The following is a 16,185-nucleotide window of genomic DNA, read 5'->3' as shown; positions in this document are numbered from 1 at the left end:
CAGGATTGTACTTACGCTTCATATTCCACTCCTCGGGAAATGGCATTTTCTCGGTCGGGATTAGGTCGGGAGTCTTCACTCGAACGAACCTTCTCATCCACCCTCGATCCTTGTCCTTATCTATGCTCGAGAACAACACCTTGGTAACCTGATGTTGGAGTTTTATTAACCCGCCTCGAAAGAGATGGGGGTTGTACTACCTGATGAGGTGGTCAAGGGTGAACGACATCCCCCCGACTTTATTCGCGAAGAATCGGAGCAGAATGACAATCCGCCAAAAAGAAAGATGGATATGACCAAGGGTTATTTGATATTAGAGGCAAAAATTGATAATGATGGGATCGACAGGGCCTAGGGTGAAATGATAAGCATAAACACTTAGAAACCCTTCCACATGGGTAGTTATGTCTTCTTCGAGGGTCGGAATCACCACCTCTTTATCTTCCCAATAGCAGTCTTTCTTTACTTGCTCAAGGTCACTCTCAGTTATCGAGCATATATATCTCGACATAGGCTCGCACCGACTCGGGACTGACGAGGTCTTCTCGACTTTGAAGTCAGAATCAAGGACGCACCCCTTCTCGGAAACGCACTCCTCAGGGCGCGGCTCCACCGGTGTTTTATCACCGGCCGGCCGCGATGAAGAGGTGCTTTCTTTTTGAAGAACAGTTTTTGACATTTTCGCCATTTTTGTGTAAGTTTAAAGAAAAAAGAAGAGGATAAGGTTTGGTGTTTTGAGGAAGGGTTGATACCGAAGTCTGGAGATTGTGCAGAATGGAAAAGCTTAAAATATGTAAAAGGCATTGAAGATTAGAGTAGAGATCAAAAGAAAATTTTGGGCAAAGAGAAGAAAAGCATATTGTCACACCTCCTTTTTCCGCACCCGCGTGGGTACAAGTGAGTTTTTTTCCAATTAAAGGACGATCGAAACGGGATTGGTTTATTTATTTCAGAGTCGCCACTTGGGAGATTTAGGGTGTCCCAAGTCACCAATTTTAATCCCGAATCGAGGAAAAGAATGACTCCATATTACAGTTTGCGTACCAGAAATCTGGATAAGGAATTCTGTTAACCCGGGAGAAGGTGTTAGGCATTCCCGAGTTCCGTGGTTCTAGCACGGTCGCTCAACTGTTATATTTGGCTTGATTATCTGATTTTATGCAATATGAACTTATGTGCAAATTTTAACTTTTAACCGCTTTTATCATTTACTGTTATTTTTGTCAAGAATTGCAACGTTGTGAAAATGTATCTCGAACCACGTCACAATCAATGTACCCGTGATTAGAAACACATTTCGGCTCCGTTGAGATTTGGATTTGGGTCACGTAAATGTGCACCCGAGTTTAAGAAGGTAAGGTTTATTAAGGCGCGTCCTAAAGAGACTAACGTATTATTATTTTAGGAAGAGGCCGTGAAGGTTCATTAAACGGCCAAATCCAAAGTCTAGTCAATGGTTATGTATTTTATTGAGGGCCCCGGCGATGTGTGATTTATTTAGCGAGGCTCGTCTCATTTTTATTTTAAAGGATAAACCTATAACGACTACATTTTCTATTAAGTTTGTCTCTAAAATAAAAGAAAATTTCTTAATTAATTACATGCTGAAAACGTAACTTATTAGTTATTAGTTTACGGCTAATGCGCATGGAAAATTGCGATCGAGTTTGTACAAAAAAAACTGCTTTCATTTTATATTCTGTTATTCAATAATACTAGAACACGAGATTGACCATAATATCAAAACAGATTAATTATTCTCCGGTTAATTTAAACTAGCATTATTAGATGAAGAAAGTATACATATGCAACCTCATTATTCATTAATCATTCAACTACATCTTTATACGAAGAAAGAAAAATTATATTCAACCACAAATCTAAACAGGAGAGATTCAACAGGAACAAAGCCTGATTAATATTTTATTTTTTGCTTTAAGCCGAGATTGTACAAATGTGTACCTGGAAACAGCAGTACAAGAACAAAAGAAGTAGGAGTCAGCAGCAATAATACCACAGCAACAGCAGATTCAGCAACACCGCAAACCAGTAACAACCAGTAGAATAACCCAGTAACAGATTGAAAACTCAGCAGTGCAAAAGTACAATCGCAGTCAAAGCAGAAGAGAGAACAAATACAAGAGGCAGTAGTTTCGGATTTTGAATAACACTCGAGAAAAGACAAACGGAATTTATTCAAGTAGAAGTTCAAGTTGTCTTTCTCTTTCACTCTCTAACACTCTTGAAATTCTCCAGAATGTATTACTCTCAAAAATATTCTCCCAATAATCTCTAAGTCTTCCTTAATGTTTTTTCATTCAAGTCCCCCTTTTTCTCTCAAAAATCCTCCCTATTTCAAGTCAAAAATGACTCTATATATAGCAAGACAAGTCTTCAATTCCCAACCCCAAAATTATTCCCCCAATGGCATGCTTTGGCCCACTATTAAATGTCTTCTTTCTTTTAAATTTTGTCCCTCATGCCTACATTAAATAAATACCACATTCCCAACCCATTACAATATGTTCCCCATGCCCACATTAAACAAGTACAAAATTCCTCCCCATTATGTTTTGTCTTGTCCCCCATTATATTAAACAAGTACATCAAAAACCCCACCCCATTATATTTGTCCCCCATGCTTAACATAAAGAATCAAAATAATGTTCAATTACCAAACTACCCCTCCGACCTTATTGCAATTACAAATCTACCCCCGAATGCAATGCAATTTACCAAATTACCCCTCTGCTCTAAACAATCAATTAATCATAACTCAACCAAAATATAGTCAAGATGACCAATTTCTCAACAATCTTCAACAACAATTTACATGAACATGATGAACAACACAAACTCCAAATTAATGGAATGAATTAACCATATCGGGAACCAATCCTGGTTAATTTAGACCATGAATGTATGAGCAAAGAGACAACAATATAAACAACAATGTGCATGATTCAAATTAAATCAACAAATCACAAACAAACATAAACTCACATTAAATCACTGGATTTAAACATGAACTTCAAACAAAGATGAACATGAACTAAATCTATTTTTCAAACGACAAACATGACGGATTCAAACGATTCAAACAACATTAATAATTTCTGGAAAATACATAACACATGAAACAAATTGAAGAAATAATTAATTAAATTTCAATTTGAATCTAACAAACATTAAACTAACAAATATTTATCTAAACAACAATACAAACATGAAATAACATGAAAAATAATTAATTAATCTTTCATTTGAAATCTGAAAAATTAATTCGACAAAACATATGAACATGAACAAAACAAAAAATCATTTCTAACGATTTTAGATTCGAGAAATATCAAAACGAAATACGGACAAACATAAAACTCAAAATCTACTAACCGGATCGAAAGAAATATGTACGGACTGTTTTGACGAACGTCGACCAAAGCTCGAACAAACGACGACGAACACGTCGAAACAGTAGCAGCAGTGAGGCGATGCAACGACAGCCATTTTATTTTCCGTTTGGACGTAGCAGAAGCCGCATACCTGAGCTGGAAACGAGTGGTCGCAGGAAGGAGTGGTTGTTCGAGCTGTTCGCAGTCGAAGACGAAGCAGTAATGGAGGTCGTTCGGATGGGGAAGATGAAGCAAAAGGCAGACATGGCTGGTCGACGAGCTGTTCGACGAGCTGTTCGCTGTCGTCGACTGGGTGTAACAGCGGAAGCAATGGCGATGGAGCAGTGGAACGCTCATGACAGCATGAGGTGAAGAAGAAGAAGCTGCAACCGTGGAGCTAGGCGGACATGGCTGGAGCTCGGCTGGACGTGGAGGAGATGGCTACTCCGACGAAAGCCAAGCATTAGAACGAGCAGCCATGGTCGCCGGAGGTGAAGGACGTCGCGAAGAAGACGGGGCTGCAACGACGGGGCTGGACGATGGTGGTGGTTGTGTGTTCGAGTCGGAGGAGGCAGGAGGGCTGCCATGGATGCTTGGGGTGTTTGGTATTTTGGAGAAGAAGAAGCCAAGGGAGGGGGCAGATCTTTTTCTTAGTTTTAGGGTTTTTGGTTTTGTTTTTCCTTTTTTTGTTTTTGTGTTAGGACAAAAATGAAGAGTGGGTCTTGGGTTAATGGGTTAATGGGGCGGACCGGGTCGACCCGGTCTGAAGTGGACTGGGTCATGGGGAAGATTGGGCAATTATTTGGGCCTGAGGTTGAAATTTGAAGAAGTGGCCCAATCCGATTTTTCTTTGTATTTTTGTTCTCTTTTCTTCCTTTATTTTCTAAAACTAAATTATAAAAATACTTAAATTATTATTAAGAACTAAATTAAGTTATAAAAGCGCAAATTAACTACCAATAACAATTAACGCACAATTAAGTAATAATTAAGCATAAAATTGTATATTTGGACATTAAATGCTAAAAATGCAAAAGATGCCTATTTTTGTAATTTTCATTTTTTGTAAACAAACTTAATTACTAACAAATTGTAGAATTAAATCCTACATGCAAAATGCGACATATTTTTGTATTTTTTTATTAATTTAACAAATAAGCAAACACAGACAAATACAAATAATTATCCAAAAATATCACAAAATCTCACAAAATTGCACACCAAGGAAAATCATTTGATTTTGAATTTTTTGGGAGTAATTTTCATATAGGGCAAAAATCACGTGTTTACACATATTTATAGGATGAAGAAGACGGTTCAGAACCAATAATGGCTGACATCAACTAACAGACATTTAATGCCTCGTTATATGAACCAACAGGACATATCAGTAACTTCTGTCAATTGCGTCACGAGGATGACGTCATGACAGGTCGAGGTATCGAAGACTTAGTTCGTTTCTTCTTATTACACTCCGAGAAACGAGGGGACTATCTGTATACGGTTAAAATCGGGCGTAACCGATTTGTCACAACTCGGATTTTCCATCTCTCGGAAGTCGTGATGGCGCCTACTAATGAGAGCTAGGCAAGCCAATCCTTAACTACTTACTTCATTATCAAATTACTTCTTTTTAACAAATATAAGTCGATAACATGAAAATAACGGAACTTTAAATAATTAAGTGGAAGATAACAATCAAATGTCTGAAATCTGCATCTATTACAAATACTTAAGTTTTAACCACTCTAAATCTGGTGTCACAGTATCACAGACGGTATAAGATTTACTACATACAAAGTCTGAAGAAATAATAATACACTGTTTCTGAATGTAAGGAAAATGAAACGGGAAAGTAGGGATAGAGGGAGACGCCAGGGCCTGCAAACGCCTGCAGGTCTACCTTGGATCTCTGCGTGGACTGAAGGTAGCCTCCACACTATGGTCCAAAAGCTGCTCCGGAATCTGCACATAGTGCAGAGTGTAGTATCAGCACAACCGACCCCATGTGCTGGTAAGTGCCTAGCCTAACTTCGGCGAATTAGTGACGAGGCTAGAACCAGACTACCAAATAAACCTGTGCAGTTCAAATATATACAGCGGAAAAAAATACAGAAATAACCAGTCAATATGGGAGGGGGAGCATGCTGTGGGGGAGATAACAATTCCGAATAGAAAGACATCAAGTAATGAAAGAACAACATAACTCGGATATCAACAAAGAATCAGAAATTCACAAATGCACGACATCACCCTTCGTGCTTTTACTCTCGTCCTCACCAAAGCAATTATATAATAAAAGTGTGCACGACATCACCTTTCGTGCTTTTACTCTCTTTCCTTACCATATAATCAATAAAATCGGCACGGAATGGTACATCGTGTGGCACGGCATCACCCTTCATGCTTTACTCTCTTTCTTCACAATCGTACACGGCATCACCCTTCGTGTTTTACACTCTTCCTTACAAAACAAACAATACACGGCATCATCCTTCGTGCTTTAACACTCTTCCTCACCCAAATAACAATCACAAACAATGAGGCAAGGGAATAAACAAGATTATAATAGGAATCCCGGCAAGGGAACAACAATTTAACAATTAAGTCCCGGCAAGGGAGCAACATCAATAATATCAACATCCCAGCAAGGGAGATAACCAATAAAGCAACAATATCCCGGCAAGGGAACAATTTAGTGACTTCTTTCTCTTATTCACTTTTACTTCACAACTCACTTTACCACTTGAGTCAATGCTCCAAAGGGTTCAATCAACTCATATACTTTCAAAATTCGTAATATAACTTGAGCCAATGCTCCTCGATGTTCAAAGGTCACAATTCCTTCCACAAACTTCTCACAACAAATAGAAATCAACTCTAAAGCATGGATGATACAACGAAGTCATGAAAATCACAATATAAGACTCACGGGCATACTTGACACCAACATATAGATACTCGTCACCATGCCTATACGTCGTACTCAAAAATTATCACATAGCAAATAAAACTCGATTCCTAACCTCAAGCTAAGGTTAGACCAAACACTTACCTCGAACTTCCACGGTCAACTCAAGCCTCAAACACTGCCTTTCCTTTCGAATTCAGCTCCAAATCAATTGTATCTATATATAATCGACTTCATAACATCAATAAACGCTAAATAATCCAATTCCAATGCTTAATTATAGCTTTCTAATCATTCTTCCCAAAAAGTCAAAAATTGACCCCGGGCCCGCTTGGTCAAAACACGAGGTTCGGACCAAAATCCGATCACCCATGAGCCCAAATATATAATTTGTTTTCAAATCCGACCCCAAAACGAGGTCTAAATCACAAATAATCAAAAAGCCCTAACTCTACCCAAATTCCTAATTTTCTAACCTTAATTACATGATTTAAGCCTAAAAATCTAATGGGTGTTAATGGAAATTGAAGAAAATGAGTCTAAGATTACATACATATGAATTTGTGGTGGAATCCCCTTTCAAAAATCGCCCAATTTGGAGTTAAGATGAAGAAGTTATGAGTTTTGGTGTAAATCCCGTAATGGCTACTGTTCTGGTCTTTTAAAATAACTGGGCGAAATTACTCATCGCGTTCGCGATGGGTTAGGCCTAATAAGCCTTCGCGGAAGCCGGCTCGCGTTCGCGGAGAAGAAACTCCCCGAGCCTCACGTTCACGTCCAATGAGTCTCGTTCGCGTAGGTAAAATGCCCCCTCCCCTACCCAGGCTCACTAGCCATCGCGTTCGCGTGAGCTGTGTCGCGTTCGGGAAGGGTATCCCTCCTTAGCCTCGCGTTCGCGACTCCAGCTTCGCGTTCGCGAAGAAGAAGTTTGGCTCCTGGGAAATTTGCCTTACGCGTTCGCGAGTGGACCTATGCGAACGCGAAGAACAAAATCCATGGGCACTAGACAGCAAAAACCTGCAACTTTTCATAAGTCCAAAACATTCCGAAATACATCCGAAACACATCCGAGCCCTCGGGGCTCCTAACCAAACATACGTACTAACTCAGCAATATCATACGAACTTATCCGTGCAATCAAATCGCCAAAATAACCTCAATAACAACAATTAAACCTCAAAACCAAAGAACTTCCTCAAACTTCTTAAAACATAAAATTTTGCAATTTAGGTCTGAATCACGTCAAATGACATCCGTTTTTCATCAAATTCCACAGAATCATTTTAAATCATATATAAGACCTGTACCGGGTGCCGGAACTAAAATACGGGCCCGATACCATCATGTTCTAATCAAATTTCATTTCAAATTCCTTTAAACAATTTCATAAAACAATTTTCTTTAAAAATTCATTTCTCGGGCTTGGGGACCTCGGAATTCGATTCCGGGCATACGCCCAAGTCCCATATTTTCCTACGGACCCTCCTGAACCGTCAAATCATAGGTCCGAGTCCGTTTACCCAAAACATTGACCGAAGTCAAATTAACTCATTTTACAGTCAAAATTTATTATTTTTCACATATTTTCACATATAAGCTTTCCGGCTACGCGCTCGGACTGCGCACACAAATCTAGGTGATGCTACATGAGGTTTTCAAGGCCTCGAAAACATAAATTTCAATTTAAATGCAAGTGATGACCTTTTAGGTCATCACACGATTTTACTATTTGATCGAGGCTAGGGAATTGCATCAAAGGCCAGCCTCGTAGTGGATCAGACCAGAGCACAAAGACTAGGTATCGAGTTCGAGGATCGAGGTGCCTATCGAGATCGAGGCTAGCAACGATCGAGACCAAATATGGCAAACTTCGAGCAAAGCGCAATAACGGAAAAGCGAGATATCCGAGACTGGTCGAAGATCACGACGAAAATCCCGGAACATATCAAATGAAGGGCGATTGTTTAGGCTAATCATGGGGTTTACTTCCGTAATTAGAATTGTACTATAGATAGAATTTCTCTACTATATAAAGAAGGTTCTGGTCATTTTGTAAACACCTTACATTCACGCATATCAAAGCAATACAATACTTTCTGACTTATATTCTTGTTCATCAAATTGCTATATTTTTAACTATTTTTGCATAGATCAATTCGAGGGTATTCAACTCGAGGGCTGAACTCCGTTCAAACACTGTTTTGCTAAATTTTATTGTTAATTTCTGCTACTAATTTTCGTATTTATCAATTGATATGAGATGAAATTACGTGTCCTTAAAACCACATTATAAATTTAATTGTTATCCAAATTTTTAGGGTAAACATACCCTATATGGGTCCGCCCCCTGTTGGTAGTTCACCTATATTGATCTCCACCAGGATGTAAAACATATGTTTTGTGCCGAAAAATTTCCCTTTCTTAGAGCTGAAGACTATAGTTTAGGATAGGTATATATCTCAAAAATCCACCACTCGATGGTCTGAATCTGAAAAGTTCAATAAACAACGCATATCATGTATCATGGGATGAATGTTTAGGACAACGTGGGCAAAATATAAGGGTGGGTCAAAACTAGTAATATAAAAATTGATCTTAAATTTTTGTCAATACCAATTTGACAATATAAAGCAAAAAATATAAATAGAAAAATTATTAGTCACTTCGATGTGTAATTTGAGCCATGGACATAGAAATCACCACAATCCTTCATTTCTTGAACTATAACTTGTGTTCCTAAAATCTTTGCAACAAGTGATCTTTTCGTGACCTGGCAAAAAAGGGGAGAGCTTCCACTTTACCTCTTTCTCTTTCCTCTGTAGTCTGCAATGCTCTATCGCTTCATCTCAAAATCTTCACACCCCCTATTGCTAACCCTAGTTTCCTCCAAAACCCACTTCTTAAACCCTAAATCCTCATTTTCCATTCCCAAGCGTAATTTCTTTCCCAACAACTCCTTTTTCTTCTCCACAGGTAACAACAATGGCAAAGATTCAGACCCTTTATATACTTGGAAGCTCTCTTCTGAAACTGATGAATCAGCGTTCAATGAATATTCAGCAAGTGTTGAGGGAACAGAAAGACGGGTTTTTGATGGTGGGTTTTGGTCTAAACAACTTAAAGGTACAAACTTTTTCGGTGAGAACTCTAGATTTCATCTCTAAACACTGTAAAAATGCAGGCTTTATGTGTTGTTTGTAGGGCTTATGTTTAATTTGCTTAAGGTCTTATACTCTTATCTATTGAATAGCGTATTAGTTTTTTTTGATAAGATAAATTGTATTAATCAAATTGAATAGCGTATTAGTAGAACTACATTGTCATGCTTTCTGAAAATAAGTTTGGAGTGTAAAGATAGTGGGGAAATAAAAAACACTGTTATCTGTAGCTGCAAATTTGCTGTCTGGTTATTTTGAATGCTTAAAAGTGTTTTTGATAAAAGAAGACAAGGCTGGAAAGTGTTACCAAGGTAGGCTGCTGGCCTATTACGTTTGGAACATGCTATTATTATGTATTCTGTTTAGCTTAACCAAGAAGATTTCTTGTCCCCAAGTTAAAGAGTTTGAGAATGCATATTTATGGGTAAGTTAAACTCGACATCATTCGGCATGATCTTCTAAACCATTAGCTTAAAAAAAAGAATCATTCTGCATGATCTGGGCCTTTCATAGTCGAAACAACAGTACATGTGAAATCAAATTGTAGCTGCAAAGAGGGCTAAATTTCAAAGAGTGTAAATGCTATTGGCTCAAACCTTATTGTCTAAGTGAAAATAATATGTTCTGCAGTTTTTGTGTGACTACCCCCGTGTTTATCTCCACTGTGGCTACTCAAGCTTCTCCTAGCAGCAGTAGGATGAAGGAATAAAAGAAAGATTTTTGAGTAAAAAGTTCTAACCTTGAATCCTTAATGCTCCTGAGATTACTCAAGTCCCAAACTTTTCTGCCTCAGCCTCTCAATAGCTAAAAGTCTAAACTCTTCTCGTAACCTCTTTCGTTCAAGGTGTATTCTCCAGTCACATTCAATTCTCATTATCCCTTCTTCAGACGCTTCCAATTCAGTTTAGTAGTAGAAGAGTGCTGTTTCACTTAGAACCACCTAAGGGTTTTCTTTTTCCATCTGGATCTCCTTCTAAACGGGATCCAGCCTTTATGCAAAAAACCTTCTTTTATAATATCCCATATGGATATTTTCCAAGTTGCCAAGTTAATTAATACCCAATTTGTAGGAAAGAATCTTTGATATCAGTGCACATATGTATGCAGTATTCGAGATCAAGGTGCTTAGCTTCTTGTTGTTTTTCATTTATTTAGGCCATCGTTATGGATCCCTCATTAGAGGTGTTTGTGTACAACCTTCCGACTCGACTATGTTTTTCATGATAATGAAAAGTTTGAGAACGTGGCAGGTTCTTGTACTGATGAATTGACAATCAAAAAGAGTGGACTTAGTAAGCCTTCGGTAAGTGTGTATTCAGAAAAAACTTTGGAAACAATTGAGATTCTCAAGGGTGGTGGGGAAGACTTGACGCACAGGTTAAGTTTGGTGGCTCCAAAACTATCATTCAAGCTCATCATTGAGATTTTTGAGCGTGTGAATGAACAAAGAATATCTGGATTAAAGTTCTTTAATTGGCTTCGAGACTCGTATCCTGAATTTTATCGCAGTGCTTATGTCAATAGTCTGATTATATGTAATTGTGGATTGTTAGATGACTATAAAACAATGCTCTCTTTGTTGGTAGAGTTTAAGGCAGAAGAAATTTGTTTAACTGATAAGGCTTTTGGGTTCTTAACTTTATGTGGATCGAGTAAGGATTCATTGATGAATTCTACAAGGAAAGTGGTTGATATGATAAATGAGATTGGAGGATCCTGTCGTGGTTCTGGTGTTTATGGATTAATCGAGATGTTCTGTTGCTTGGACTTATTCGATATGGCAACATTTGTAATAGAGATCACTGAAAGAACAGCTTCTCACTACAATATTTTGATCCGTAAGAGGTGTAAGGCAGGCCACATTGAAGAAGCACGCGCTATTATCAACGAGATGTTTGAATTTGGTTGTTCTCCTAACACCAATTCATATAACTACCTGCTTGGCACATTGTGTAAGAATGATAAGATGGAAGATGTGTCTATTGTGCTCGAAGAAATGAGAAATAAGGGTCTCAATCTAGATGCAATAACTTATGAAACTCTAGTATATCATTCATCTAGCCGTGGTCGGGTTGACATTGCCTCCGAATTTTTGAAGTTGATGGTAAATGAGAATGTGGAACCTCGTTCTACTACTCATGCTGCCTATCTTAAGGTTTTGCTTGAGGCGGGAGAGCGTGAGAAAGCATATAAGTATGTGATTGACATGAGTGCCAAATATAACCACTGTGTCAATGTACTATACAGCTTGCTGGTGAGGCTTCATCAGAAGAAAGGAGATCTTATGACTGCTCAAAACATTCTTAATGAAATGATTGACAAGGGTCTCAAGCCGGACTTTGGAGTTTTCATTGAAATTGTAAAGCAGCTCCAGAAGACGGGCAGGAAATCTATATCTCGAGATCTTAGGACCAAATACTCAGTTTTCTATTGTAGTGACATACAAAAAGCTAGCAATTCTTAATCTAATTCTTCTGTCCCATGCCAAGGTTGAATGCATCTCTCTAGCTGGTTTGTCTATGGAAGAAAGGGCAGGAGTGTGCATTTTACGGTTTTAACCCAAAAACTCTCAAAGAAAATTTTCAGTTTTCTCAGCTTGCAACTTAGATCCTCTCAGCCTTCCAGTTTGCTGTCACCTTCAACTTCCGTTGCAGTTGCTGTTGACGTTGCCTCTCCTCTCGTCAGCCTCCACCAATGTCACCTATGTTACACCTCCCAAGGTTTGATTTTCTCTTTATCCACTGCTTCAGCTCCCTGTTTTTTTTTTCTGTGGTTATTTTCAGTTTAGCATCTATATTGTGCAGTCTGTGTTTCTAAAGTATTTTCCTTCACCTTCATGGCTCTGTGGTTTCCACTTTCCACTCTCTTACTCACCGGGTGTCTGCAGTTTACATGCATCGATGATCATCTAAAGCCAATAAATCCAATCAATCACATAGAAATACAGAGGAAAGAGGAGTGTCTCATGCCTAGCAATACTGCTGGTCAGGTCATTTCTTGCAAAGGTGAATTCTTTGTCTCACTCTTTCATAAAATTTATCACATTCTGCCTCTTCTTTTCTCTTTTTTTTGGGGGGGCTTTGGGGGGGGGGGGGGTTGCCTTATTATTATATGTATTGTCTTTAATCTCTATTCTCATTTTTCTGTATTTGCTTAAATTATACTGATCATGATTGCCTATGCTCATGTGTAAGAAATTGGTCTATTTTGACTGGTCATTTGTAATTTCTGCATGGAATACTTCTCTCGTATCTCGATTTTCCTCATTGTTTTTTGGCAACCTTGATTCATAAATTCTGCGGTTTATAACTTATGAAAAGAGAGGTATAGTTTTTATAATTCTTTGATGTAACTTATTAAAAGAATTATTTAACTCTTTAATGTCTTTTCTTTAATTTTCATTCTCAGAAGGTGGATGAATCGATATAAGATATCTGCGGACAATTATCATTGACCAAATCATCTACCTCTTTTTTGAACAGAGGGAGTTGGTCATTGCCATTCTACATGGTAGGAATCTATGTTATTTGCATGCTTGGGTTTGGGAAAATGAATTTGAGCAAATGGGTTTGACTTTCTTTTTCTGAATCAGTTTTATAGCCTGTTTGGCCAAAAGTGCTCTTTTTTGGGCCAAAAGCACTTTTGGCCAAAAATTGAGGTGTTTGGCCAAGCTTTTGGAAGGAAAAAAATGCTTTTGTGGAGAAGCAGAAGCAGTTTTAGAGAAACAGAAAAAAGTAGCTTATCTCCAGAAGCACTTTTTTGAGAAGCACTTTTGAGAAAAATACACTTAGAAGCAGTTTTTTAAAGCTTGGCCAAACATTAATTGCTGCTCAGAAGTGCTTTTCAAACTAATTAGCCAAACACAAACTGCTTCTCACCAAAAGTACTTTTGAGAAAAGCACTTTTGAAAAAAAGCACTTCTCAAAATAAGCTGATTTTTGCAGCTTGGCCAAACGGGCTATTACATTGACACTTGGTTTCATTGTTTTCCACTTTCATTTACTAGGTTGGGTAAATCTTGGGTGAACATAATTACATGCTGCAGCTGTGGTTGCACGGGAGCCAGGAACCCATGGTTAATTGAAGAAGTAGAAGTTGCACCTCCCCAAAAAATTGGAGGTTCACCTGAAGATTCTGTTCGCCTCCCTGTGCTACACTGTTATTACCTCTGGAAAGCAAAAGGTAAAGACAGTCCTATTGTAGGCTTATTCCTCTAATTCTGTGTAAGGATATATAAGTCAAATCCTTGTTCATATTGTCGCTGTCTTCTTGCAAGTAGTATAGCGTCTACTGTTCTAAATTGATAAACGGATGAATAATCAAATAAAAATAGGCAACTTTGAATCTTTGATTCTCCATGCTCGCATTATAAGAGTTAAATCATTCTTTTGAGTTTTTCAACTTTCATGCATTTCTAGTTGTACTTTATTTACTAGCATAATTTTTTCTTTTTGATGACCGAGAAATCTGTATGGTGTAGTTGAAAAATATATTGACTATTGAGATAATCAATGGTTACTTCGTGGAATCTAACTGTTGTGTTAAATTATATATGCTCATTACTATCTAGCTTTAGAACGTAAACCAATCTAATCATTAGGGCAAAGCACCATTATTCAAACAATCACATTTGTGATATGCCTGGTGAAGCGTAATGCTATTCTTATGCTTCAAAACCATGCGATTCAGTAGTATTGATGAGTGAGTTATTATGACTCTCCATCTTAATTGTTTGTGCTACTGAAACCCATGTTCTTAATCTTTTTGGCTCCCTTTATGATACTGTTCCTTTATGGGTGTAATGAATTCTGATCTTATGTGTTGTCTTAACAGTTTGTTTCCATGGAGATGAATTGTATGTAGTATTAACATGCTGAAATGTTTGCTGTGGCGTTATTTATTCCATAAACTTTGCAAGTAAAAGTTTATTCACTTTGCATAGACTAACTACAGATGGTGACATGTTTGAGAAGTAACCTTCAGGAGAAGTAATAATGCGTGGTGACATTATCTGGGAAGCTTTTGAACTCTACTTAATGCTAAACTCTCACTAACCTGGACACGGCTGAGAAAAGGAAAACTACATGTGAACTCTGGCCATAAGCAAGGATGGCTAGTCTCAAGCCATGGAAGAAAAACTGGAAAAGCAAACCTCTTTTATAAGTTAGCATGTTTCTGTAGGAGGGTACTCACACATGAAGTAGTTCTCACTTTACATTGATTTAGAGTCCTTATATACATCAGATGTGAGAGCGCAGAAGATGTTTTCACCTCTCCTTTCTTTGTGTTTTGGCCTCACGGATATGACTGTGTTTTCCTCATCTTTAATATGAGGTGGACTTTGCCTAAGACAGTTAAGGACCTGCATTTGGTGATTCTTGTGGAAAGAAAAGAAGCATTTTTTTTCCCTTTTAGCGCAAAATAGCAATATACATGAACTGAAATATAGATGCCTTTATCTTTTGGCTTTTTGGTGTATAATGGGAGTATGCAAGTGATACACACAGCATGATTGCACTCTCTACTAAGGTTTTAGTTCAAATGACCTGATTTTTGTACTGTCTTGCGCATATGCAGGCACTAGTTACAGCTGCTTTAGAGTTTAGAATTTTAATAATATATTCTTTACTAATACAAAGGAAAGAGCTTGGCGTGTAAAAGTTGAGACTGTAAAAGAGCTTCGTAACAATCTCTCGAGTGTTCTATTTTATTCAGTTTCCTAGAATAATAAACAAAATATGTCAAGATTTATTTAATCTTTTTTATTTATTTAAACCCTCAAAATAAGGCTAACTCCTTACCAAATAGAAAAGAAAAAATAAACATGCACAAACTACAGAACAAGTAGAAAAACAATTCTTCAAAATAGGGTTCAAAAATGGCTTATTGGTATTGAGTTTTCGGGATAATGATTGGTGAACGGATTGAAAATTTACACTCCCTCCGCTCCACAGTGACCAATTTGCCTTTTTATTTAGGTCGAAAATAAGTGTCCATTTATATAATCAAGAAAAAATTAAATTTGTTTTTACAAAATTATCTTTATGTACATATCTCTAAAAAATTTTCTTACTCACATTAAATATTTAATTAAGAATAGTTAAGTCATACTAGGTATTTTTGTATAGAATTTAGTATTTTCTTAATGGGCGTGCCAAAAATAAATTGGTCACTTATTATGGACCGGAGGGAGTAATTAGCGGCTTAATAGTTTGGAGGTGGATGACTCAATTTCCTTATAGAATAAACCATTCATCCGTTAAAATTTTTTATATTTACACTTTTACCTTTTTCTTCCTCTTCATAACCTATCATCATTTTCTTCTAGCTTATGTCTAGCACTCTTGAGTTTTGCAATTTCTTTTTCTTTATTCTTTCTTTTCTTTAAGTTAATAAATTATAATATTTTACTACTGCTTCCTTTTTATTTAGGATGTGCGATAAATCTTATTTTTTTTAGATATAATTGAGAACTTAGAGTATTTTATACCAAGGCTAAAGTCAGATAGACTCCCAAGTGGGAGTATGTGTGATCAAACATTTCCTTCTGCTTGGTTATCAGTAACATACAGTTACATAATAGTTGACATATCAGGAATATAATAGTTGGCATTAGATCAAATCGATTGGAGGAAATATTGTATATATAATTCTGGACTTAAATTTTTCCTTATCTCTAGTTCTCGACTTTTTTTTATTGTTTATTTGATTTAGCCGATAAACC

General features: G+C 37.3%; 1 protein-coding gene across 5 annotated transcripts; it reads left to right on the top strand.

The window, feature by feature from the left end:
* The first annotated feature begins 8,988 nt into the window (after nt 1–8,988).
* LOC104229736 (pentatricopeptide repeat-containing protein At5g61990, mitochondrial-like) lies at nt 8,989–15,019 on the top strand. 5 transcript variants are annotated; one of them, XM_009782429.2, is made up of 6 exons: nt 8,989–9,426; nt 10,712–12,181; nt 12,349–12,466; nt 12,870–12,971; nt 13,468–13,643; nt 14,445–15,019. In XM_009782429.2, the coding sequence occupies exons 1-2, from the start codon at nt 9,132–9,134 to the stop codon at nt 11,923–11,925; spliced, it is 1,509 nt and encodes a 502-aa protein (XP_009780731.1). In that variant the 5' UTR covers nt 8,989–9,131; the 3' UTR covers nt 11,926–12,181; nt 12,349–12,466; nt 12,870–12,971; nt 13,468–13,643; nt 14,445–15,019. The 5 variants fall into 5 exon arrangements, with proteins under 5 accessions (XP_009780731.1, XP_009780728.1, XP_009780730.1 ...); XM_009782426.2 differs by having other exon boundaries at nt 14,415–15,019; XM_009782428.2 differs by having other exon boundaries at nt 14,404–15,019.
* The last annotated feature ends 1,166 nt before the right edge of the window (nt 15,020–16,185 follow it).

The sequence above is a fragment of the Nicotiana sylvestris genome, chromosome 3 (genome assembly GCF_000393655.2).
Source record: "Nicotiana sylvestris chromosome 3, ASM39365v2, whole genome shotgun sequence".
In the NCBI taxonomy this organism is placed as follows: domain Eukaryota; kingdom Viridiplantae; phylum Streptophyta; class Magnoliopsida; order Solanales; family Solanaceae; genus Nicotiana; species Nicotiana sylvestris.
The sequence above is the reverse complement of the archived record's forward strand: the minus strand, read 5'-3'. Positions and strand labels throughout refer to the sequence as shown.

Excerpts from the sequence above, each read along its gene's own strand:
- LOC104229736 (XM_009782427.2), top strand. The coding sequence starts at position 9,132 with ATGCTCTATCGCTTCATCTCAAAATCTTCACACCCCCTATTGCTAACC. Across the intron at positions 9,427-10,711 it reads TTGGTCTAAACAACTTAAAG|GTTCTTGTACTGATGAATTG; the intron begins GTACAAACTTTT and ends AGAACGTGGCAG.